The following is a 26,460-nucleotide window of genomic DNA, read 5'->3' on the forward strand; positions in this document are numbered from 1 at the left end:
CCGATGAAGGCTCCAATAAGAGCCGAAAATCGCGGTTCAAGGGACTGAACTGCACTCCGTATTCTAATTGAAAAGTAAGATTGTTTTGCCTTCGCATTGCAACTGAATAAAAATGGTATACATTTTTATTTTTATTTTATAGTCGTATTACTCCGTAGAGTAACTAGGTGCATTTTTCCGTTGGAACTTTACCAGCTGCAGACGGGGGATGTGAATTGCATAGTGTAGAATTCCTTCCCTCTCGTCTTCACTGCAGCATCCATTTGACTTGCAAATTGTAGAAGTCTTGGAGGTGTTACCAGGAAAGTGTACCAATAAGTTTTCAATTTAAAAATCTTTTAGTAATATTTTTAATATTTTCAATATTAATAATTTACTATTAGGATTGAAAACTACTTCGTCCGTTAATCTATAAATATATTATACTAATACGTCGCTGAAGAGTTCTAAAAACAACTGTTTTTGAAGTTATACTTCTTTACGCGCGATATGAGGGTGAATTTTTATATAAAAATACCAAGTTTCTTGTAAAAGGTATATATTAAAATACCCTAAATAAGGGTCACAATACAAAACGTTTTCGGATTAAGGAATCCATCATCAGTGTTTAAAAGCCAAAATTTGCATGCCTGAGCCACCAAAATGTATCGGGTAAAAACCCTTTAAATGTAAATAATAAGGATGTTTTACATATTTATATAAAATTCATTGGATGGTATAGATAAACCTGGATGTTACCCAGGGCAACACAGGACTCTCCCCACGTGGTTGGAACTTTTTTTTGGAGAAAACCTCACATATTGGATTTCAATGGCCAACTCCATCTCAGTTGGCCATTGAAATCCAATATGTGAGGTTTTCTCCAAAAAAAAGTTCCAACCACGTGGGGAGAGTCCTGTGTTGCCCTGGGTAACATCCAGGTTTATCTATACCATCCAATGAATTTTATATAAATATGTAAAACATCCATATTATTTACATTTAAAGGGTTTTTACCCGATACATTTTGGTGGCTCAGGCATGCAAATTTTGGCTTTTAAACACTGATGATGGATTCCTTAATCCGAAAACGTTTTGTATTGTGACCCTTATTTAGGGTATTTTAATATATACCTTTTACAAGAAACTTGGTATTTTTGTGATTTATGGTATACAGCCAGCTACAGGAAGTTTATTTTCCTCCTGGATTTTTTTAAATTTTTATATGTTAAAACCTATGATCCGGGCGCAGGGCTGCTTTATCCATTAGGCAATATAGTCAGTTGCCTAGGGCGGCAAATTATGAGAGGGCGGCAAAAATACTGTACAAAAAATATTTATGTATAAAATATATAAAATCGAATAACATTTAAGTACATAGTGCATCCATCAATGGAATATAAGTGGGCATTCATTTCTAGAAAACAAATTGCATTTTCTTAACACTATTCATTCAAAAAGGACAGAAGTCGTAAATTTAGGGATTATTGGGCCGTCGCCAGCACCGCAAAAGGGGGCAGACGCACTGTTCTATAATTTTTTTAAACTGAATCCTTTTGGGTTATTCGTGGTTGAAAATTTGCCATATTCATTGAAAAATGTCGCATTTTCGGACGGTTTTTTAAGAATGCCTTAAAAATTATGTATCTAACGAAAAAAACTATATAAAACATTTTTGTAGCTTATGAAAAATCAAAGAGATTCGTTCCTTCATAAGTCTTCTAGTGATAACATAAAAAATGATATGATAGGTGAAAAGATTTTTTTTGTGCATGCTCAAATGGGTGTGTTCACCTTATAACAGAGACATGGTCAATTTTAAGGGTATAATGTTATTAATATCTTTTGTAAGTACTGCCTGAAAAGACCGTTAAAACGACCGCACTGTTAAATTTCGATTACATTCAACCTAAGCGAGATAATATGGTGCAACAAAAAAGGATGACTAATTTATTTTAAGATAAAATGCGAAGTGTGTATATTTTAGCACCTCATCCACCAGATTTAAATGCATCGTTTTGCTTCTACAATACCTTTTACTATAGTGTTATTTCTATGTTCAACAAGTTGGACGGGCTTAAAATGTATGGTTTTTGAAAATAAAAGATCAAATTATAGAAAGCATTTTTAAATTTGTTTTAAAATCTTCCCTTTTCTCCATGTAACTCAAAAATGATAATGAGATACAGTAATGAAAGAAAAATAAAATTGCTAAAAGAAAACCTACATTTTTGTAAGGTATTTTTTACGTATCTCTTATCACTTTCGAATTACATGGAGAAAAAGGAAGATTTTTAAGAAAATTTAAAAATGCGCTCTATAATTTGATCTTATTCTTTTCAAAAACTATTCATTTTAAACCCGTCCAACTTTTTGAATATAGAAATAACACTATAGTAGAAGGTATTCTAGAAGAAAAACGATGCATTTAAATTCTGGTGGATGAGGGGTTAAATATACTTCTCATTTTTCCTTAAAATTCATTAGTCATAATTTTTTTTGCACCATATCTCGCTTAGTTTGAATGTAACCGACATTTAACAGTTCTCGTTTTAAAGGTCTTTTCAAGCACTACCAGAGGCGTCATTTGATAGGGTCAGGGGGCATCCCCCCCATGATCCTGAAAATGACTGAAATTTACAAAAAATATATCAATTTAATCATTACATCATATATAATGTATTGTATATATAACGCAGGCCGCACATCAAAGAAACATGAAACGTGAAACATTAAACGTGAAACATAAAACAAATAAATTGTAAAAAAAGTAACCGTTTCATGTGATAAGCTAATCGATAAATGGATAGTGACGTGGGCGTTGCTGTCGGCGCTGCTCTTTAATTGCTTTTTAATATTAAACAAACGTGAAGCATAAAACATGAAACAAATAAATTGTGTAGAAATAAACCGTTTCATGTTATAATAGTGTGGGAAACAGAGGTTGAACTTCGCAAATTCGACACAAGTCCGGTTTTATTTTTTTTCTGGTATACCAAGGGGTGCTTTTAATGAGGCTAACTTTTTCTAAAAATATTTCGCCCCGGAACACCCATTTTCATCTGTTTAAAGGGGGTATTTTGTGGTTTTTGCGAAACGTAGCCCTTCCTGTACGTTTTTCCAAAAAATTCCGTAATAGAAATATAAACAGGACTATATTTCCTACAATTTATTTCGCGACAGCATATGTCTATCACCCACCGTTTAACGGGGGTGGCGCCCCAAAATTGAAAAGTTTTTAAAAAAGATATTTAAAAAAAAAATTTTTTCCTAACCCTAAGTGCTTGATTTTTTGGTATAGGTTTTATTTAAGGGCAATTGCCCATTTTTTAATTACAGGGTGTTAAATTAAAAAAACCCTTTTTATACCATCTGAACCGCTTATGCTAGCGAAAAAAACTTTCAGCTATTACCCATGTACAAGTGTTATTTACAAATTTGTATAATGCACCCCCATGTTTTCCCCGAAACCACCCAAAGAAAAGTGAATAAAGAAAATATGCAAAAATTAACTTTGGACCACTACTGTTTAGGGTGCAAAGAAAGTAAAATATGTATAGGTCATAATTTGTAGCAGACAGTGTGTTATTTCATTTGCCATAAGTACTTTATCAATAAAATGAATAGGTGACGAAAAAAAAAACAAAAACTGGAGCCTGCCAAAGCATTTTTGAGGTTCACGGCGCCACTGTACCGTAACGTTTGCTTATACGAAAAAAATGCATAGGACCTTATTTGTAGAGAAAATAGTGGTCTTTAATTATGTATAGGTAAGTTTTGTTTCAAAAAAATACATACGTAATGAGAAAATCGTAAAAACATGCTCGTCAAACTTATTTTCAGGGATAGGGGTAGTTTTCGCAGGGATGTTGCAATAACCATATATATTTATGAAAAACCCTATTAATGGAGTATATATGCTAAAAGCGAAAAAAAAATTTTTTTTCAACCTCCCGTTTTATTTTTATTTTTTTGCCTACAGCGGATGCACCAGGAAATCGCTTTTGGTGTCCATGCATGGGTAATAAGAACGTGCACAAAGTGATATATATGAAGCATTTTAGAAAGGGGGGTGTTGTATGAAGGATTCTAAGAAAATCACTTTCTTTATTAGTTCTCCTTTTATTGGGGTGGTTCCGGGAAAAAAATGGGAAAACTGGAAAACTCTTCGTTCTGCTCCACCACAGAAACCAATGCAATATTAAATTCTTGGTAGGCATTCATTTTACGCTCGTAATAAATTATTCAAAACAATGAAACTGAAACCGAAAAATAGAACACGTCCTATTTCATGAAACAGGTTTCAAGAAGATAAAAATATTTCACGGGCATGAATCACACACGTTTCATAGATGGGCGGACGTCTATTTGTATAGCAGTGTTTTATTTCCATGAAACGTGTTTCACGTTTCATGTTTCTTTGGTGTGCGGATTCCGAAGATAAAAATGTTTCACGCGCATGAATCACACTCGTTTCATTGGTATGCGGACTTCTATTTGTTTAACAGTGTCTTATTTTCATGAAACGTGTTTCACGTTTCATGTTTTATGTTTTACGTTTCATGTTTCTTTGGTGTGCGGCTTCCCTTAGAGTCTAGGGTAATAAGGATTTTCTCGGGACACTCAAAGATCCAGGTAGCTGACTACTGTTTTAGTTATTGTAGACCTATAGGAAGAAAACCTACCTGTTTCCTGCCTAGAGTTCGCCTCCGTTTTTTATTTATTAACAATTTAGTGCAAAAAATCGCGATTTTTTCGATTTTTTGCACCCTATTTAAAAGCTTGTTAAGCTAAGTTGACATAAAATTGCAAAATTCAATTTTTTAGAACATTGGAAAACCTTTAAAATGCCGATTTTTTAATGTTAAAAAGTTATGTAATTTGTTTCTACGCAAACTGCAAAATAAGTGAGAATTGTTATTTGTTAATAACTTTTACTAAAACTACCTTATAACTTTAGTGTTTCACCCAAACTTGGGTATTGGGGTACTTAACAAAACTTTAAAATTTGAGACCGATCCATTAATTAGTTTAAGAGTTATTCTATTTGTTTATCCCAGAGACCTTTATTTTGCAATAATATAAGACAGAAAATAATGAAGATAGGGCAATTCTGAGTATGCCAAATGAAAGTAGAAGAGTGATAGTATCAAAATGTATTAACAAAAGATAAAAAATTAATCAATATCTATAATCAAAAATCCTAAAGCCAAATTTTTTAAATTTTGTTGTTTATAAACATTTATAATAACTTTACAAATGTTATCCGTAGGAACAATCTTTTTGTATATTCGAAAAGCTAGTATTTTAACACGAATTTTCAAATAAAAAAATTTAGCCTGGGTTCATTCGGGACAAAGGTAGCCATGTGTTTTTTTTAATTCACAGCTAATTTGTTTATAATAATTAAGAAATTTCATTGATGCCATTTTAAATAATGGGATTTGTATTTTTTGTTAAAAAATTTTCATAAACATTGTATCTTCACAGCACGCTCTACGATTTTTCAAAATTGTAGTTCAAACGGTTACTAGGGGGAACCTACGAATCCACCGAGTTAAAATACCGAAAAACAATTTCAAACTAATACAATTTTCTGTATCTCCGGATCAACCCAATGGATTTTCATCTTTCTTTTTTTAATTTGTATGTAATTTCTACGTACATTACCAATATGCAATTTGTTTATAAATTTATTAATTAATAATCAGTCTAATTTGTTTAAACAATTCTTGAAAAAATATTTTTTTACAAAAATCTATTTTTTTTAATCATATTATTAATGATAATACAAAAAGTTAAAGTTCACTTTCATAAATAAATTATTTTTATTAGATAATTATTTATAGAAGATAATTTATTTATTAAAGTATACCGTAACTTTTTGTATGATTAATAATGATAGTCTGATTAAAAACGTGGATTTTTGGGAAAAAATTATTAAATTGTTTAAACAAATGAAACTTTTTATTAATTAATAAATGTCAAATTGCAAATAGACAAATTACATATTTGTAATATACAGAAAAGTAACATACAAATTAAAAAAAGAAAGATCAAAATATATTCAGTAGATCCCGAGATATAGAAAATGATAGTAGTTTTAAGTTGTCTTTTTTAGTTTTTGAACTCGTGCATTTGTCGGCTCCCAGCTCCCCCTTCACTTACCATGACTAGTCACCAACTGAACAACATTTTTAAAAATTCGTGTAAAATACCAACTTTTAGAATATGTAAAATGATTTTTTCTACGGACCATATTTTTAAAGTTGTTCTAAATGTTTATAAACTATAAAATTTCAAAAATTTGGCATTAGTATTTTTGACTACATTAGATAAGTTTTTTATCTTTTTTTAGTACATTTTGATAGTATCACTTTTCTACTCTCATTTGACATAAGCAGAATTGCCTTATCTTCATTATTTTCTGTCATGTTATTGCAAAATAAAGGTGTCTGGGATAAACAAATAGAATAACTTTTAAACTAATTAATGGATTAGTCTCAAATTTTGAGCGTTTGTTAAGTACCCCAATACACAACTTTGGGTAAACACTAAAGTTCTAAAGTAGTTTTAGTAAAAGTTATTAACAAATAACCTTTTTCACTTATTTTGCAGTTTGCGTGGCAACAAATTAACTTTTTAACTTTAAAAAATCGGCATTTTGAAGGTTTTTCAATATTCTAAAAAATTTAATTTTGTAGTTTTATGTAAACTGTTATGTAGTTTAGCTTTTGAACGAGGTGCAAAATATCGAAAAAATCGCGATTTTTGCACTAAATTGTTAATAATTAAAAACGGACGCGAACTCTAGGCAGGAAACAGGTAGGTTTTCTTCCTATAGGTCTACAATAACTAAAAAAGTAGTCAGCTATCTTTGAGTGTCCCGAACATGGTCTATTTCTAGCTTATTACCCTGGACTATAATGCCCCCCCCCCAATCAAAATTTCAAATGACGTCCCTGAGCACTACAAAAGGTATTCGTAGCATTATAGATTTTAGGTTATTGGTACTGGTACTATTTTAGGTACTGTTATTTTAAGTTGAATACACCGATTTGAGCATGCGCCAAAAAATCTTTGTTCACCTACCATCTCTTTTTTATTAAAACAAGAAGATTTATGAAAAATTAATCTCTGATTTTTCATAAACTACAAAAACGTTTTATATAGTTTTTTTCGTTAGATGTACAATTTTTATGGTATTCCCAAAAAATGTGTCATTTTTCAATGAAAATGGCAAATTTTTAACCACGAATAACTCAAAAAGTATTGAGTTTTCAAAAAAAATTATAAAACAGTTATTGCTTAGAATTAGGTTCTCTGGTCACTTCCGGTGTTAGTTTAATAAAAAAAATTCAATCCCGAGAACGGGTGCGAACCACCCTTAAGTTAAAAGCGTTATAGCGTTTGTTTCTTGAGCTATTCCCTACTTACAGTGAAAATATCAAGTAAATTGATGCAGTAGGATGGAATTCGGAGCCAAATACCCTCACTGATTGCACTAATAGATACCTACATCATTCATACATGAATGCATTCACTTAAAGGTTCATTTGGATACCACAATAAAATCACCAATCACCAATAATTGCCATATCTAAGTATTTAAAGAAGAGTAGATTGAGAGATATTTTCCCTAATTTTGATATTGCTTTGCGCATTTATTTGTGCCTCCCAGTTGCCAACCAACGTGTCCGCTGAAAGGCCATTTTCGAAAATGTCAAGAACTTAAAATAGTCATGAAAATAATTTATAGATGATTTTTCCAAAGAAAGATCAAGAAAGAAATCTGATGTGATCGAACTGGAATGACAATTTTTATGTATTCTTATTTAAATAAAAAAATCTGCTTGAAATTTTTTTTTTCGCAAAAATGGTACATGCTTGAAGGGCGGCTACTAGAGAATTGCCTAGGGCGTCAATTGACCTAAACGCGGCCCTGTCCGGGCGCATGCGCATTATAACTTTGTTCTGATTGGATGTTCAAATGACATGTCAAAAAGTATCCAATATGGCAGCTGTAGCACAGCTGTGGTGTGGACGGTTGACGGTTTGGTTATGTAATGTATGGTTGTTGCGTTTTAAAATTTGTGGGAAGAGAAACAACAAAGGTTAGTTAATAGTTATACTGCCTTTTTGAAGTTATACTTCTTTAGGCGCGATTTCATTGAGGGTGAAATTTTAGTAATCTGCGCACACAGGCAGTATGGAGTTCGTTAATAAATGTTTTAATTTATGTATTTATCAGTCCAGAAAAGGTGTGGAAAGAATATATTAGTGTTTATAAATATATTTTTCTACAAACGTGTTAAAAATGCAATTTATAGCACTCCATAGGAGCGTTAAAATGCTACTTTAAAGCACCGGTGCTTTAAAAATTTTAAGGCACTGCAGTTAAAAGTGAATTGTCAAATTGTGAAACGTCAAAATATTTATATTTCATTTAGTAACATTAATAGATATTAATAATACCTATTTACGAATGTTTCTTCTAAAATTTGGGAATATATTAATTTTATAATACATTTAAGTATGTAGTAATTTTCTTTACAATTTTTACTTACCAATTTGTTTTGTTTATACCTAATATCGCCGTTGTCTAGCAAGTGTCTGCGTAGATTAGCGGTATGTGTATTTAGCTACGGACCCGTTAGTATGTACTTGGTTCGATTCCCACATAAGGAAATTTTTTTTGTTTATTATTAATGGTTATTGACATCTTAGACTATTATTATATGGACTTATAAATGATTAAAAATAATTAAAATAATTAATCGGGATGTTGCCCAACTATTTACCGGGTTGCAAATTTATAATAATTGCCTATTTCAAAATGCACTTTTGAAATGAATTTTTCTTATGCACAAATGCAATTTCAGATTTCTTATTCATTACAATAGTTCACAAAATTTCCTGACATTCTCACGAATCCAACGCACCAAACTGCATTAAAATCCGTCTTACTGCGCCAAAAATCGAGAGTAAGGCCTTTTTTTGTGCTTCAATGCCTCGACTAATTCGGCCAGAGATCGAGAGGTCGTGAGTTCGAATCCAGTGCAATCCTATACTTTTTTTTTATTTTTTTGAAAGCGGTAAGCACAAAATTAGTTTGGTGTTTAAAAAAAATTAAAACAAACTGTTTAAAGTATATTTATTTTTAAGAAATCATATAATAGAAGTATAACTTCTTACGTGCGTACAAAGTACACACACATTCTTTTTTTTTATATAAAAGCAGACTAAAAATCTAAAAGTTAAAGGAACAACGCAGAAAACTCAAAATATGCTGATATAGCTTAACACTTTAACTGCCATGTGTACCATATATGGACACAGGCAATTTTAGTTTATGCCATGTGTACATATATTGGACACAGGTTTTGTCAGCGTTTCAGCTATGTGTCCGTGGTTGGTACACATTTACCGTGTATTTAAATGGGAATATCATTGAGTCTGGCGTAGAACTATAACAATTAAAAATATCCTGGATTTTTTTTAATTTTTAAAGGTATAAAGGATAATAAAATGAAAATTAACTGTACATTAACTTATTTTTATGACAGTGCAGCATATTATAATCAAAAGTAGCATAGAATGCAGTATTTTTAACTAGAAAATTAGGTACTGAGAGTAAATTTAATTGTACATGTTTTAGTTATTTTTTTGTGAAAACATGGTTGGCAAAGAAACATTCTAAGCACATAAAAGGGCTGTCTTCACATCCGTTGCATACCCATGTTATTCATTTTGTTTTTTACAGCATAATTTCGACCATGGAGTTCGGAGTTTTTTTGTATAACAAATCGTGCATCTGCCTCTTTTGTTCAAAGCATTTTGAGTAAGTTCATGTTTGGCTTGAACTTGTGCAGGAAGAAGTAGATTATTACTACTTTGAAGAAGTTGCATGCACACATTTTGTTTGAATATTTTTGTAACTGACATTTTTCTTTGGTTGATGTTATTGAAAATAATTCAGTATTCACCAGTGAAGTACCAGTAATCATCTCAAATGCTACTTCTCTGTACCATTTGACAGACTTTCATAAGCAGTTTAAGTAAGCTGTCTTTTGATCTGACATGTCCACAAATGCTTTTGCGTTATTGTACTCGACAATGGCTGCACGTTTTCTTTTAGGACCTTCCCTAAGATAGCGGACTATTTCACCTTAAGTGTCCATCTATGGTACTCGATCATGACCTGCAGCTAGACATCAGGAACAATTTCACAATCACAGGCCGCGTGTACCAAATGAGGACACAGCAATTTTTACAAAAATAACTAAAAAACAATTAAAACCAAAACAAACACAAATAGAGTAATTAAGATGAAAAAAATAATTTGGCCCAGAAGACCCGGTACAAAACTCTGAATTTACCTGGCAGTTAAAGTGTTAATTAACCCATGAAATTCCAATAGTGTCAAAATTTTATAACAGTGGAGTAAACTTGCCTGAGGTTTGACCAATTACAAACAAGCATTATGTAGCTCAGCTCAACAGGCCTCAGAGACCCAAGGCACAAACAAGCATTACGGGGCGGTAAATTTGAATTACTCCTCCTGGTTTAAAAACAGACCATAGTGAGAAGTGGGAATTTTTGTGTTCTATGTTTCCAATAATGACGCTGTCAAAATATTCCCAATCTAATCTTGGCTGAACAGTATTTACACCCAAGGCCAAGGCCACTCAGAATCAGAATAAGTGGAAGAAGATAAACTAAAAATGTTCAGTTCAAAATCAGCTGCTAAACTTAAAAATTTGTGTTCAATACATATTCTAAAAAACTATAGTTCAAAAAATTCAAGAATAATGAGTAACTGGGAAACAGAAAAACGTAAATATTTAACCATGGACTTGGAAGAAAAACGCAAATTATATAAATCATACCAAACAGTGCATGATATTCCTACTTGGAAAGAATTCGCCGATGCAAAGAAACTTTTGCCAAAATTAGATATGTTACCGGGTTGTGAAATAGATAAGTCGAAAAATCATAGCTTGGTTAATAAGATTTCTTACTTTAGCGGAGATATTACGCATCTTGAGGTAAGTGGTCAGCTTATTAACAAATTAAGTAAATATTCCATTAACCCTTAAATACAGACACTCCATTATTACCACGTAACAACGTATCCCCCGTATTTTTTACCGGTCATTATAAAGTAGACTCAAAATATAAACTTAAGAATAAAAAACAATAAAACTATGCATTTTGTGTTTTTCTGGAGTCTCTAGATATGGGAAAACTGGTGAAATGAGTGAATTTAAAATATAATATGAGATTTTTAAAGAATAATCTAATAGGATAATTTTGGTAACATTTTTGGTCTATTGAAACAAACGGCCATAAGTGCTATGAACAAAAATTTTGATTTTTTTTAAGAAATAAATGTAACATAGAATCACAAAGGAAAATAAAATACCATTTACGAAAATTTATACATCCATGAGAAAAATCTGCAAGAGGTAAAATTGTCACAGAATTAAATGGCAATTCCATTTCTGCAAAGTTTCCTTAAAATTTTTATCTTTAAATTTAACCTTCATTGAAGGTCCAGGATGACTTCCACAGTCCATTTCTTTACTCTTTCCCTAAAAACACAAAAAAATATTATTAACATTTCACGTTTACAAAACTGTGGTACTAAGGCAAAACCCGATATGTCAAAAATTATCGATTTTTTGTTTTTAAAGCAAATATGTACATTGAGCGATAAATAATATGATGACAAAAGCCTACATGGCTAAACGCATCCCTGTAACCAGTAGATGATAAAATTAGTTTCCGATAGTCCACTATTACAACAACACCATGAACCTTTAAACTCATCTGCTGCAAAATCACGTTTTTTGACATATCGGGTTTTGCCTTAGCACCACAGAAATGTAGTACCCATATAAAAATACTTACCTACTTAAAACAGACCTCCGGTAATTTTTACCTGTTAAGATTTCTCATGTGTGCTACAAAAGAAAATATTGAAAATGCACACTACCCACTTTGCCTAGCACTGTTATACAAACTGCCTGAGAGGTACAGAGACACATGAACTTGTAAGTGGTGAGGTTACCACGAAATCCCCATTTTGGGAATACCCACTGGTAAGAAATACCAGATCTCTGTAGTTAAGGGTTAAATACTGATTTTGTGAAAGAATAAAAAAAATTAGGGCTAATTATTGAATAAGAGGGCTAGTCTTAAAAATGCAGAGTTTTGTGGACTTTGCCTAAAATGAAAATTGTTCCAAATGTTCCAAATTAAATTATAAAATCAACATTGGAATGCATTATTTTCACTAGAGGTCTCAATAAGGTCGCTTTCTGTTTTGCCTGAACGTCGCATCAACTCACATCTGTTTTGTGTATTGATAAAGATATGCCATTCTGTTAAGGGCTGTTTTCAAAATATCAAATTAGGTACGCACTTAACCTAATAAGATTTTGCGAGATTGCGTGATTTCTTTTAAACTGGGAAGGTCATTATTTCAGATACAAACATAAATATATGAATTATTTTAAAGGCATATGTACAGGGGTGGCTTTTAAATTTTATGTTTGAACATTGAATAATTAAAAATATATTTATTTATTCTTAATTCACACTCTGGTACATTAGTATTATTTATTTATATTTTAAATAATGTAAGAAGTTAAAATCGCAGTACAGTGGAACCTTGATAACTCGGATTAATCGGGACCGCGGCCAATCCGGGTTATCGAAAATCCGGGTTAGCCGGAGAGCATGGTAAAAATTAATAAAATACGGTATACTTATAGAATAGATAAAGTCCCTTATAAGCAAAATAATATGAAATATATATGCACAGTTACCTATGGTTGTATAGAGTTTAGTCACAGTATAAAGAGGTTCCACAGTAAAACCACTCGTCGGTCGGTGCTTTGATCTTTGGAAGTAAACCGGCAAAGTACGAAATTGGTAATTCACCAGTGGTGGAGGCTGGCGGAGGCCGCACGCTCCTTTGGTTAACCTTACAGAGCCGTACTAAATATTTCTGGGCCTACTACTATTATTTATTAAAATAAAAAATGCGCCTTCCCATATTTAACTGTCCAGATGTTCTTACTAAATGTTAATATTACAAAACTAAAGGGTTTAATAAATGAAAAACAATATTACAATTCAATGTTTATATTTCAACGGTATTTAAAATATCAACGGTATTGCGCAAGTTTTAAATCTCAATGGTTTTTAATATATTGTACACGTCCTATAAACGTCAAATAAAAAGGAGGTTAATCTCGAAGCTCTCACGGCATTACTATACTCTGTTTTTAAACCAGGAGGAGTAATTTAAATTTACCGCGTCGTAACGCTTGTTTGTAATTCGTCCAAAGGCAGGCAAGTTTACTCCACTGTTATGAAATTTTCACAATATTGACATTTATGAAATTTTGTCACTATTGGCATTTCATAGGTTAATTTGGTTTTATATCGGCGATTTTTTGTGTTTTCTGCATTATTCGTTTAGTTTCAGTTGTAGTCTGCAAAAAATTAATTAAATTTTGCAATAGTCCTACTTTTCATCAAATCAATCGCGTAATGTGCAAGAGTATATCAATTAAAATTCAAACTACTAAAAAGTCCATTTATTCTATATATTATGTAAAAATTTTACATGGTTTTACAGTAAAACCAAATCTTAAAATCACAGTAAATGAACGGAAAAAGTTTTTTAATAGTCTCGAGAAGCCTTTTATAATTTATGGTGATTTTTAGCCACAATTTAACTTGAAAAAATAATTTTATTAACGTTTCGACTTCCAATTCAGACGCCGTTGTCAAAATACAAAAATAAATTAATATTTTGTATTTTGACAACGATGTCCGAATTGGAAGTCAAAACGTTAATAAAATTATTTTTTGAAGTTAGATTGTGGCCCAGTAAAGGACTTAGGAGTCAGATCAACAAAGCATCTGTATTGTCAGGATGTCTGCTGGAAATAGTCTAGTCAAATCCATTTTTAAACCACAAGTAAATCCAGTGACCAAAGGAGAATGGGTTGATGCGTTTTTAAGAAAATTATGTCTAGTGTTATCCACTACACAATATTATCCACTTTCAGTGTCGTTTAGTTTGTATGAATTAGAAATAAGTCTTAAGAATAAGAAAAATACTTCGCCAGGAATAGGAATATACCTTATATTATGTTGGCAAATTTATATCAAAATAGAAAAAAAACACTATTAAATTTTTTTATTCAAATATGGATATCGGAAGATATTTCAGATAGTTGGAGAGAGTACCGGGTGATTCCTATTCTCCCCCTAAAAAAATCAGAAACATGAAAAATATATAGTAAAATAGCTCTTGAATTAAGTAAAGAGCTGCAGAAAAATTTATTATATAATATTATAAAAGAAGTAATTATCAAAAAAATACATTGTAAAACTAAATTATGAATTACTTAACTAACTAAATTATCAAAAAAATATAAAAAGGATTATTTATTAGAAATTAATGTTAGTATTACTTTACGGATAAAATTGTATAGGAAATATGACTAATAAGTAAAAAAAAAATTAAAATTTGCGAATGGATTTAGTGTCCGCAGTCATATACACCCAAACAAACAACAAGTTTTAAAGCTAATTATGTTTCCAAATTATCAATTTCCTAATGTTGTTCTGAAGCTATTTTCTTGTGACATTTTTACAATTTTAACTATTTATAATGGGAAATAAGCCACAATATTATTAAAAAATGATTTTTATTAACGTTTCGACGCCCAAATCGGGTGCCGTTGTCAAAATACAAAATACTACAGTAGTATTTTGTATTTTGACAACGGCACCCGATTTGGGCGTCGAAACGTTAATAAAAATCATTTTTTAATAATATTGTGGCTTATTTCCCATTATAAATAGTTAAAATTGTAAAAATGCCACAAGAAAATAGCTTCAGAACAACATTAGGAAATTAATAATTTGGAAACATAATTAGCTTTAAAACTTGTTGTTTGTTTGGGTTTATATGACTGCGGACACTAAATCCATTCGCAAACCCAGACATCCAAAGTAAAACTTTTCCTTCAACACCAAATTGTTCTATATGGTCCACATATTGTTCAGTAAAAAGTTACACCATTTTGAGAGTCCGGTTTTGGGGGGAGATGGGGGAGAAGTCGGCAAATTAGTAGTTTTTTTACGTTTTTCGTCAATATTTCTAAAACTATGCTTTAGCGTAAGGAATGTTCTATAGAAAAATGTTCTACATAAAAATTTAAAACAAAAAAGGTTCTATACATAATTGTTATAAAATCAACGGTTCCAGTTAGCCTTTTGTTATTTTGAAATCAAAAATATTCAACAAATGCAAATCCAACAAAGTTGTATTCCAACAATAGAAATAGCAAAGAGAATAGCAGCAAATGGATTATAATTTCTTAGAAAGTTTCATACCGTCTTTTATTTCGACAATATATGGTATTTCCACAGTATATAGATGGAATTTCCCTCAATATACTGTGGTATTTCCACGTCAAAATTCCGCTTAAATATTTTTGTACAGAGCAGATAGATTGCAAGGGGCAGCTTGGTATTTCCAGATCAAAAATTACCTTTAATTTCGAGGGGATTAAAAATGAGTTGAATGAAGGAATAATGTGGTCACACAATCAATTCCGATTTTGATGTTGATAATATTGAATTTTATAAGTTGTGGTTTATTACACCAAAAACTAATAAAATATATAACATTACACAAGAAATAGTTTCAAAATAAGTTTGATATGTTTTTAATAACAAATAGTAAAGTTGTTTACATAGTAAACAAGCTATAATTTATTGCAATACTACAATACAACAAATTTATACGTCAACAATATAATTAGCAGAACATTCTTAGGTTTACACGGAAATTTCAGCTTTCAAACATATAAACTCACCTTGATCAACATTTGAATGTTGGTTTGGACTGTCTTCTATTGAAGGAAATAAACGTGGTACTGCGTTTTTACATAACCTGTTCCGAGTTTTATTTGAAACCATAGTATTTTCAAAATGCACACTGCATAATCTGTTCAAATTTAAGTTTGTTTTCTTTAACAAATCTTCTCTCTGGCACAACATTGCCCAATTTCGTGCTCTGAAAATAAAATAAATTTACTTACTATTTAGACAACACTAAATTTTCCGGCTATTATTAACTTTCATGAATATATAATACTGGGTGTCCACTTATATTTTCCCCCATTTTAACTGCCTATAACTTCTAAACGGCTCAAGATAGAAATATGCGGTTTTCGCTGAAATATTTTATTTTAGTAAAAGTTTTGTCTGAATGGATTTAATTTTTTATATCGCTTTCAAATACGAAAAGAAAAATGGCGGATTTTTTAAAAAAACGTAGTTGACTTTTTTTAATGGAACACCCAGTATATTTTTTTGTAAATTAAAAGAAAGGTCATTCACCTATCCAGCGATATAAAGTTTTTCAAAATCGATTGTCAAATCACTGAGTAATTAATTTTTAAAATGAGAGGTGCAACTCTCTAACTAAGCAAATTGATATTATGTTATGTGATTTCCACATTGCATCTCTCATTTTAAAAATTAATTGCTCAGTAATTTGACAACCGATTCTGAAAATTTTTATATCGTTAGATAGGAAAATGATCGTTTTTTTCAAGTTTTTAGGTAAATGGCCATTTTTCATATCGCTTTTAAATAAAAAATGGCGGATTTTTGAAAAAAAAAATTTTGTTGACTTTTTTTATTAAAACACCCAGTATATTTTTTTTTAACTTGAAAAAATGGTCATTTACCTATCCAACGATATAATATTTTTTAAAATCGGTTGTCAAATAACTGAGCAATTAATTTTTAAAATGAGAGATGCAATGTGGAAACACATCACATAATATCAATTTGCTTAGCTATGTTATTTAGGTATGTGATATCCACGTTGCACCTCTCATTTTAAAAATTAATTACTCAGTGATTTGAGAACCGATTTTAGAAAACTTTATATCGCTGGCTAGGTGAATGATCGTTCTTTCAATTTACATAAAAATATACTGGGTGTTCTATTAAAAAAAGTCAACAAAGTTTTTTTCAAAAATCCGCCATTTTTATTTTCGTAATTGAAAGCGATATAAAAAACTCAATCGATTCATACAAAACTTTTACTAAAATAAAACATTTCAGCGGAAACCTCATGTTTCTATCCTGAGCCGTTTAGAAGTTATACGTAGTTAAAATGGGGGAAAATATAAGTGGACACCCGGTATAATATGCAGATGAATGTAGAAAAAACACAATATTTATGCCTAGGTGAAGATTCAACTGATATGATATTGGACAATATAATCAGAAAATAACTAGTTGTGGTAAATATAAGTATTTGGGAATTAATTTCAGCAAAGAAGATGCGGACGATGCAGAAATTAAGAGCACAGTCAATAAAGAAAGAACGATAATTAGAGATATAATTAAATCATTGAACGGAGTTTTGTGGAGTACCAAGATAGAGAAACAAAGAAAAATGAGAATATACAACACCATGATTAAGAGCACATTGGTATAGGGATCCGAAACATGGAGAGTAAAGGAACACCAAAAAAGTAAAATAGAAGCTACCGAGATGGACGCCCTAAGAAGAGCAAGTAGAACATCGAGATTGGACCGGGTTAGAAATGAGTAAGTAAAGCAAATAATGAATTTACAGGAAACGGTCATAGATGCATTGAGAAGAAACAATTAACGTGGTACGGACATGTTCAGAGAATGGTGGAGGAGAGACTGCTAAAGAAAATTATGAAATGGATACCTACAGAAAACAGGAAAAGAAGAAGGCCAAGAGCGACGTGGATATACAAGGAGTAAGATAATCAATGAGTGTACGACGATTAGAAGATGAAAATTGCAATGATAGAAGATATTGACAACAAGGCATCGGACAGCGTCGGAGGACGTTTTGAACCCAAATTTATATATATATAAACATATAATATATATCAAAAAATCTTTAAAAAATAATTTCCTCTTTGTAAACATAATTATTGTATCTTAAGTATTTAAAAAACTGCAGGTAACATTTTACTATTTCCAATAATAATGATGCTATTCTGTTAAGGTGGTTAAATAAGCAAATTAAAAATTATATACGTACCTATCAGCTTCCTTGGGAAATCGGAAAACACTGTAGTTTCAATTTTTTGAATTGTTCGTGCACATTTTTGCTGAACACCGACTAATACCAGTTCGAATTTTACTCATGTTCAACTTCACAATATTAACAATTATTCACAAAACTAACTCAATTTAAGCAAAATACGGCACTGTTAACCCGTACGTTCCTACTCGACTAGCAATGGAAGAATGGTTCTCGCGCGGCCAGGAAATATGCGCAGCCGCCCTGCGCGTTGAAAGATTTTACTTCCAATTTTTCGGAGAGTGGTTCTACTGTGGAACCTCTATATACTGTGGTTTAGTATAGACAATATAGAGTATTATTAATTTCTAGGTAAAAAAACTCAGTCAGTTTGGTTGTGTCAATAATTTCGTCTGGTCTGCTTATGTAATTTAAGAACAGTGACTCTTTCATTGTTTAAAAGACCATTGTTTAAAAAACAATTTTTTAAAAGACAGTTGAAAATAAATAAAGGAATAACAGGTGCCTGTTGTCTGCGATAATGAATGTCGCTCTGCCGCCGCCGTGTGCATGAGTCATTTTTACTATCATGTAGTTCAAATTACACAGATACCCATTATCTCTCAAATATTATATTATGATTGAAGGGAAGTTTTATCAATGAAATTCGATATTTTTAAGACATTCCAGAAGCGGCTGCAGATAAAATGTTTTAACATAATACATATATTTTTATTGTTGAAATGTTTGTCTGATGAAAATCGGTCCGGGTTAGCCGGACATTCGGGTTATCGGGGGCCGACTTATCGAGGTTCCACTGTATTTAATGAATACTTTATTTTAAAAATATTTTTATTCGTAGATTTTATAGTTACAAGGAAATATAAATAAATACATTGTTGTGTGTTTACATTCTGCACCAACAAAGTAAACAAAATTGTATATAATTTTAAATTAGACATTATAAACGTCAGTAGAAAATACGTTTGATCGTTTGAACTATTTTAAATCCATAGAAAACTTGTACTTTTAGAAAATGGCACTAAACAACACTTATGATGTTTTCTTTTATTTTCCATAGTAAACCTTCTTTCCTTTCCTTCAAAAACTGTATCAAACTCCAATCTCAACAATCTGGTATATATTATTACAATGACTAATTACATACTATAAAATGTCATTCATTAGAATATAAATATTTTTCCCTTATTCCGCGACGATGAGCTTGCCAAATACCCAAGTAGGTGAAGGCCAATAAACTAAAAAGAAGAAAAAAATACTCCTAAATATAACCATAAATATAACCATAAAGTTAAACTATGTGACGTCACGGGTCGTTTGAACTATTTTAAAATACAGAAGACTTTAAACTTGTACTTCTAAGTTATTATGAGTTTTTGAAGCGTGAAATTTTGGAAATCTCATTTTTAAACAAAACTGAACAATATTATGTAATAAAAAAGTATGGGCCATTCCACGAACATACGCCTGTTTTGGATTACTTCAACAACGAATATTTTACTGTGTAACATAAGAAGTACGAAAGTAAATGGCGCTAATAATTATTCCAATAAACAACAATGTAATTTGCAATTTATTTTCGTTCTTCTTATTTTGCACAGTAGAATATTCGTTGTCGAAGTAATCCAAAACAGGCATATGTTCGTGGAATAGGGTATATGCAAGTTCCCTATTGAATACACTGATGTGAGCATGCACAAAAAAATCCTTTTTCACCTACCATATCTCTTTTTGCATTATAACTAGAAGATTTGTAAAGAAATGAATCTCTTCGATTTTTCATAAGCTACAAAAATATTTAATATAGTTTTTTTCATTAGATGCATAATTTTTAAGGTATTTAAGGATTGAAAATGGCTGAAAATGGCAAATTTTCAATCACGAATAACACAAAATGTGTTGAGTTTAAAAAAAAATTATAGAACAGTATTTGCTTAAAATTAAGTTCTGTAACCACTTCAGTAGTTATTTTGACCAAAAAATTTTCCACCCCCAAAAAGGGGTGGGAGCCACCCCCAATATAAAAGTGCACATGGGCATAGGGTAGACTTTGTTTCTTGAGCTATTCCCTACTTACAGTGAAAATATCAAGTAAATTGATACAGTAGGATGGAATTCGGAGCCTTCACTGACTGCACTAAATGACGACAAAAAATAATAAAAAAAAATGTTACTAAGTATATGTTTTTAATTATTAATAATCTAATTTAGTTCTAATCACAATTTGTTTTTCTTTAAGAAGCAAATTTTTTACTATGGTTTTTCCCTGTACATCTGTAGCTATGAAAAACCCTTAAATTTTGATTATTCTTGAAATGTCCATAGAATATCACTGTTAAGGGGAAAGGCGATAAATGTCGTCTGTCAAAATTTTCAGTGTTTTAAATGTATTCATTTTTTTAAATCCTGAGACAACTAATAAATATTTTTGAAAAAATTTAAACCCAGAATGAAAGATTACACTATTAACGAGCGTTGCCAAATCGTGCCTATTCACTGAATATTCTTGTATTTGCAATTAAAAATCACAATAAATTTTCTCCTTTATTTTCACCCCTGTAACTTATTAAAATAAACAATATAGAAGTTTTCAGGGACTTTCGGCCCTCAGTAATAAAGTAATCTTTCATTCTGCGTTTAAATTTTCAAAAATATTTATTAGTTTTCTCAGGATTCGAAAAAAATGAGTACATTTAAAACATATTGAATATTTTGACAGGCGATATTTTGCGCCTATGCCCTTAAGAAGATTTAAATGAGTTTTCATAGTATATGCTGTAACCTTTGATGATTGTCACATTCCTCTTTTTTCGTAAACCATCTATCACATTTACAACACTTAAAATGGTGGCTTTTTTCACAATGTTCATTCAAATTTGATTTTCTGACAATCTTTTCACAATGTGGACATTGGCTAGTGTGGAGCAATAACTCGTGTTCTTGTTTCTGTGCAAAGGAAGGAAACATTTTTCCACAGTAATCACAGAAGAGGTGTTTGACATAATGTTGTTTCATGAGTCTTTCGTTTGGAAATCTTTTAAAACACTGCTGGCATTCCATTTCTGTTGTGCTGTAACAAAGTTGTTATTTTATAAGATATATAATATATTTTCTAGACATTAAGGACCCCCACGCACTATGCAACCTGGACAAGTGCGAGGAGACTGAAGGCAGCCATATTGTATGTTATGTATAAACTATGTGATAGTTTTTAGACAATATTTACTTACAAAATTTTTCTATTAGTTCCGGTTTTTATTGTATTATTATTTTTTCACTTGCTTACAATGAAAAGCACAGGTACTGATTTCTTGAATTTTTTTGAATCAATTTTTATTCTACTTACATGTATTTCTCTAATATCTAATACACTAAGATATTTACAACTGTGCAACTTATTAGGATTATTACAGATTACACATAAAAGTCTACTATTTGTGGATTACTTAAATGCATTTTTTTGATAAAATATATCTATATACTTGTAAGTAAATTGAAGGATTGTACAATATTTGATAAATAGCTTGAAGATAATAATGTAAATACTTTTTTGCATTTCCCTTTACTAAGCAAGATGTTTTCTCTAAAATATATTCGCCTACAAACAAAGATATTTAGTATTTAAATCAAACCGGCCCCCGCTGTGAATTCATACACTGAGCAGCAAAATTAACGCACCACCTTAAAAACGGGACATATTTGATGTCTCGAATTTCCTAAACCTCTTGTCCGATTTGAGTGATTTTTTAGTATGTTATAGCTTTATTCTTCAAGAATATGGATGTAATAATCTTGTTGCTATACAGGTAAGTGTCATACCGGGTGTAACAATGGTAGTGTGTTTTTTCCTCAAAGTTTGGAACACCATGTGGAATATTATAGCGTATATAAAATATTGAAATTAAAACTCAACTGTAGCCTTAGGTTTTCTTAACATTTTGCTTTTTGATTCATTAGCTTATGTTGGATAATAAAAAAGTTAGGTACTTTAACAACTAGCAACGTTATTTATCAATACAGGGTGTTTCTAAATGAGTGCGACAAACTTTAAGGGGTAATTCTGCATGAAAAAATAATGACCGTTTTCTTTATAAACATATGTTCTCAAATGCTTCGTTTCCGAGATACGGGATGTTGAATTTTTTCTTACAAACTGATGATTTATTAATTGTTCTAAAACCGGTTGAGATATGCAAATTAAATTTAGTAGGTTTTAAGAGGTAGTTATTGCGCATTTTTTGACATATGACCCGTACGCACTCCAATGGTGAATATAAAATTCTTATTTGTATGTCAAAAAATGCGTATTTTATCTAATTATGTACCTTTTGCTAATTACGTTTTTCCATCAGGTTCTATCTTGGGTCAAATAGCCAAGTATTTCACTCAAAATGTGTATATATATATTTCTAGTTAAGAATTAAATAAAATAAAACTCTTCTTCTTCTTCTTCTTCTTCTTCTTCTACGGCATTACAGCCCAAATTGAGCCTTGGCCTCCTTTATTTTTTGCCTCCACCCTCCTGTCTGTGGCTGCTCTTCTCCATACACGGACTCCTAAAAGGGCTTGTGCGTCGCTGTTTACTGTGTCTTCCCAGCGCTTTCGTGGCTTCCCAACCGGTCTCTTTCCTTGCATTCTAGCATTCAGTGCTCGTTTTGGTAGCCTATCCTCTCCCATTCTTATCACATGTCCGGCCCATTGCAATCTTTGTAATCTAATGAAGTCTGACAGGGGCGTTTCCTTATAAAGTTGATAAAGCTCGTTGTTGTATCGACTTCTGAAGATTCCGTTTTCCCTCACAGGTCCTAGTATTCTCCTAAGTACTTTCCTTTCGAATGTGTCGAGTTTGTTTTTGGATGTTTCTTTCAGCACCCAGACTTCACTGCCATAGCATGTTATTGGTCGAATTAAGGTTTTATAGATTCTCATCTTTGTATTTCGGTGGACACTTTTTGACCGAAATATATGGGAGAGGGCAAAATAAGCTCTGTTTGCCTGCGTTATTCTCTTCCTTATTTCTCCATCTTCTGATCCGTCGGCATATATTTCTACTCCCAGGTATGTAAACTTTTCAACCGTTTCAATGTCATCTTCATGTATAATGTTTTCTGGGACTATATTTCTTCTCGTCTGAGTCATTATTTTTGTTTTTTCTGTGTTAATTTCCAGACCTAGCATTTTTGTTTGTGTTTTTAACTCTGCATATGTTTCCTGTGCTCCTGTTGATGTTCTACTCATAATATTAATATCATCAGCATAAGCGGCCAGTTGAACCGTTCGGTTGGTCAGTAGATTTCCTCGTCCAGTTTGCATTTGCCTAACCGCATACTCCAGTGCCAGGTTAAACAATGTTGGGGCCAGCCCATCTCCCTGTTTTAGTCCCTGCGAAATGTTAAAAAAGTCTGTCCGGTGGTTTTGTATTCGTACACATGCCTGAGTTTCATCCATTGTGGCTTTAATGAGTCTTATTAACTTGTGTGGTATTGCCAATTCAGCCAATATATAGTATAGTTTGTTTCTTTTGACTGAGTCGTATGCCTGTTTGAAGTCTACAAACACGTTGTGAACATCAATATCGTGTTCCCATGCTTTGCTCAAGATCTGTTTTAAAATAAAACTCTACCAGGAGCAAATGACTTCTAACAAATCATGTATCACTTAATCGATGTTTGGTATCTTTGGCATTTTTGCCGGGAAGATCCTTTCGAGTTGTTCCGGCTCCAATTCATCTTTAATCCTATTTCATGTAGTTTAATATATCCTATACCATTAACGAGAGATATATAAATCAATTATATTACAATTTACGACAAACACAAGTTCATTTTCCAATTAGTATAGAATATCTACTAAGTTGTCATAAAATGGAAATATTTAAATTACTCATAAACTACTTGAAAGAAACAAATATAATCATTTAAGTGAAATACGTATAAATATAACAAAACTAATAAATTGAGGTAAAAATAAAATAAAAATCTGTGGCTAACGGACTCGCATCCAAGCCATTTTTTCACACACACACACACACACTTAGTGTCGATGCACACTAGGCTAAGGGGCCGACGGCTTTAAGGGTCCTCCGAAGCACGGTGAACGGCTCGTATCATTTTTAGAAATTTGTTGCTGGTGCCGAGACTCGAACTAGTGCGCTCTGGCTTGAAAGGCCAGTATTTTGCCGCTGAGCTAATGCCGTCCACTAATTAGGATTGACGTAATACACGAATATTTGCACATTTGCAGTCGCGAAATTATACTAAAAATGTAACAGTACGGTAGTTTTCACAAATCTAAATGCATAGTCGTTTTGGTTGATATACAAGGTGTCCCAAAAGTAGTGGAACGGTCGAATATTTCGCGAACTAAACATCGGATCGAAAAACTGAAAAATACGTGTTCAATCATTTTCAAAAATCTATCCAATGACACCAAACACCAACCCCCACTACACCCCCTGGGGGTGGGGTGGGGGTTAACTTTAAAATCTTAAATGGAAACCCCCAGTTTTTTTTGCAGATTTTAATTTGTTACGTAAAAGTAAGCAACTTTTATTTCAAGACATTTTTTCGAACTGTGGATAGATGGCGCTATAATTGGGATAAACGATTTATCCTGATACCATAGGTAAATTATAGAAACGGTCTAGTATCTCACGAAATGCACTTCCAAATGAGAAACTAAAAAACAGATTTTTAATCTTTTTCGAAAACCTTTCGAATAACACCAAACGTGACCCTCCAACCCACCCCCTGGAGGTGGGGTGGGGGTAACTTTAAAATCTTAAATATTCGAAACATTTTTTAGAATTGTTAATAGATGGCGCTTTAATTGGAAAAATACGATTTATTAGCGCCATCTATCAAAAATTTTAAAAAAAGTTTCGAATAAATGTTGCTTAATTTTTTATGACGAATACGAATCTGCAATAAAAAATGGGGGTTGCTATTTAAGATTTTAAAGTTACCCCCACCCCACCTCCAGGTGGTGGGTTAGAGGGTCATGTTTGGTGTTATTCGATAGGTTTTCGAAAAAGATTAAAAATCTGTTTTTTGGTTTCTCATTTGGAAGTGTATTTCGTGAGATATTAGACCGTTTCTATAATTTAGCTATGGTATCAGAATAAATATTTAGCGCCATCTATCCATAATTCGAAAAAATGTCTCGAATAAAAGTTATTTATTTTTACGTAAGGAATCCAAATCTCCAATAAAAAATGAGGGCTCCTATTTAAGATTTTAAAGTTACACCCCACCCCACCTCCAGAGGGTGGAGTGGAGGGTCGTGATTTATGTTATTCGATAGGTTCTTAAAAAATATAAAAGACGTATTTTTTGATTTTTTATTTGGAGGTGTATTTCTCGAGATATTAGACCGTTTCTATAATTTACCCATGGTATCACGAAAAAACCGTTTTTCCCAATTATAGCGCCATCTATCCACAGTTCGAAAAAATGTCTTGAATAAAAGTTGCCTACTTTTATGTAACGAATCCAAATTTGCAAGAAAAACTGGGGGTTTCCATTTAAGATTTTAAAGTTACCCCCCCACCCCACCTCCAGGGGGTGTAGTGGGGATTGGTGTTTGGTATCATTGGATAGATTTTTGAAAATTATTGAACAAGTATTTTTCAGTTTTTCGATCCGATGTTTAGTTCGCGAAATATTCGACCGTTCCGCTACTTTTGGGACACCCTATATAAAAAATGCGTTCTTCCTGGTTGGAAGATGTGAGCAAACTGAATCGACTAGTGTGCCATGATACAATAAATTCTTTTTATCATGCTAGTGTGCGGATAACAATCGCTTGTGCCGCAGGGTTCGTACAAGACGAGCAAGACGCGCGAACTTCCGAGACGTGTCTTCGATCTACCCATGTGCGGACAGCCTGTCTCTTCTCCATTATATTCGTATATATATTTTAAAGCATGTCGATGACAGGCATCGTTATCGCAGTATAGCTCTATAGTTGTCCTAGTTTACATGTTATGCTTTTTTGTATATTGGCACGATGATGTTGTTTTGACAGATTTAAGAATTGTTTGTTTTCCCACGCCTCTTTATATATTTTGCATAGCCAGTTTATTTTTTCTTCTCCCGTATATTTTACCATTTCCGGTTCGATTTCATAATCTCCACCTACCTTGCTTATTTTTATGCTTGATCATCCTTCTATTACTTCTTCTCTACTTATTTGCTACATTGTCATCCTTTATTACTTCGGTATCAATTTTTTTCTCCTAATATTCTTTCCATACCCAAGCTACTTGTTCTGGGTTTATTTGGATTTGTTCCGTTTTCCTCCCTTCATGTGTCATATTTTCGTCCAAAAGTTTCTATTATTTGTTA

At 31.9% G+C, this 26,460-nt stretch overlaps 1 protein-coding gene and 1 long non-coding RNA gene across 2 annotated transcripts in view; one reads left to right on the forward strand and one right to left on the reverse strand.

The window, feature by feature from the left end:
• Positions 1–10,674: 10,674 nt before the first annotated feature.
• Positions 10,675–26,460, forward strand: part of LOC126881990 (macro domain-containing protein CT2219-like) — a 40,088-nt gene continuing 24,302 nt past the window's right edge. Inside the window, exon 1 of the mRNA XM_050646755.1 lies at positions 10,675–11,027. Coding sequence (XP_050502712.1) covers positions 10,704–11,027 — 324 coding nt within the window. The 5' untranslated portion in view covers positions 10,675–10,703. The remainder of the gene's footprint in view (positions 11,028–26,460) is intronic.
• Positions 20,286–21,560, reverse strand: LOC126881993 (uncharacterized). Its single transcript, XR_007697071.1, has 2 exons — positions 21,346–21,560; positions 20,286–21,185 (listed from the first exon to the last, which is right to left on the reverse strand). It is a non-coding gene; the product is annotated as an uncharacterized LOC126881993 (long non-coding RNA).

Source organism: Diabrotica virgifera, chromosome 3 (assembly GCF_917563875.1).
Source record: "Diabrotica virgifera virgifera chromosome 3, PGI_DIABVI_V3a".
Classification (NCBI taxonomy): domain Eukaryota; kingdom Metazoa; phylum Arthropoda; class Insecta; order Coleoptera; family Chrysomelidae; genus Diabrotica; species Diabrotica virgifera.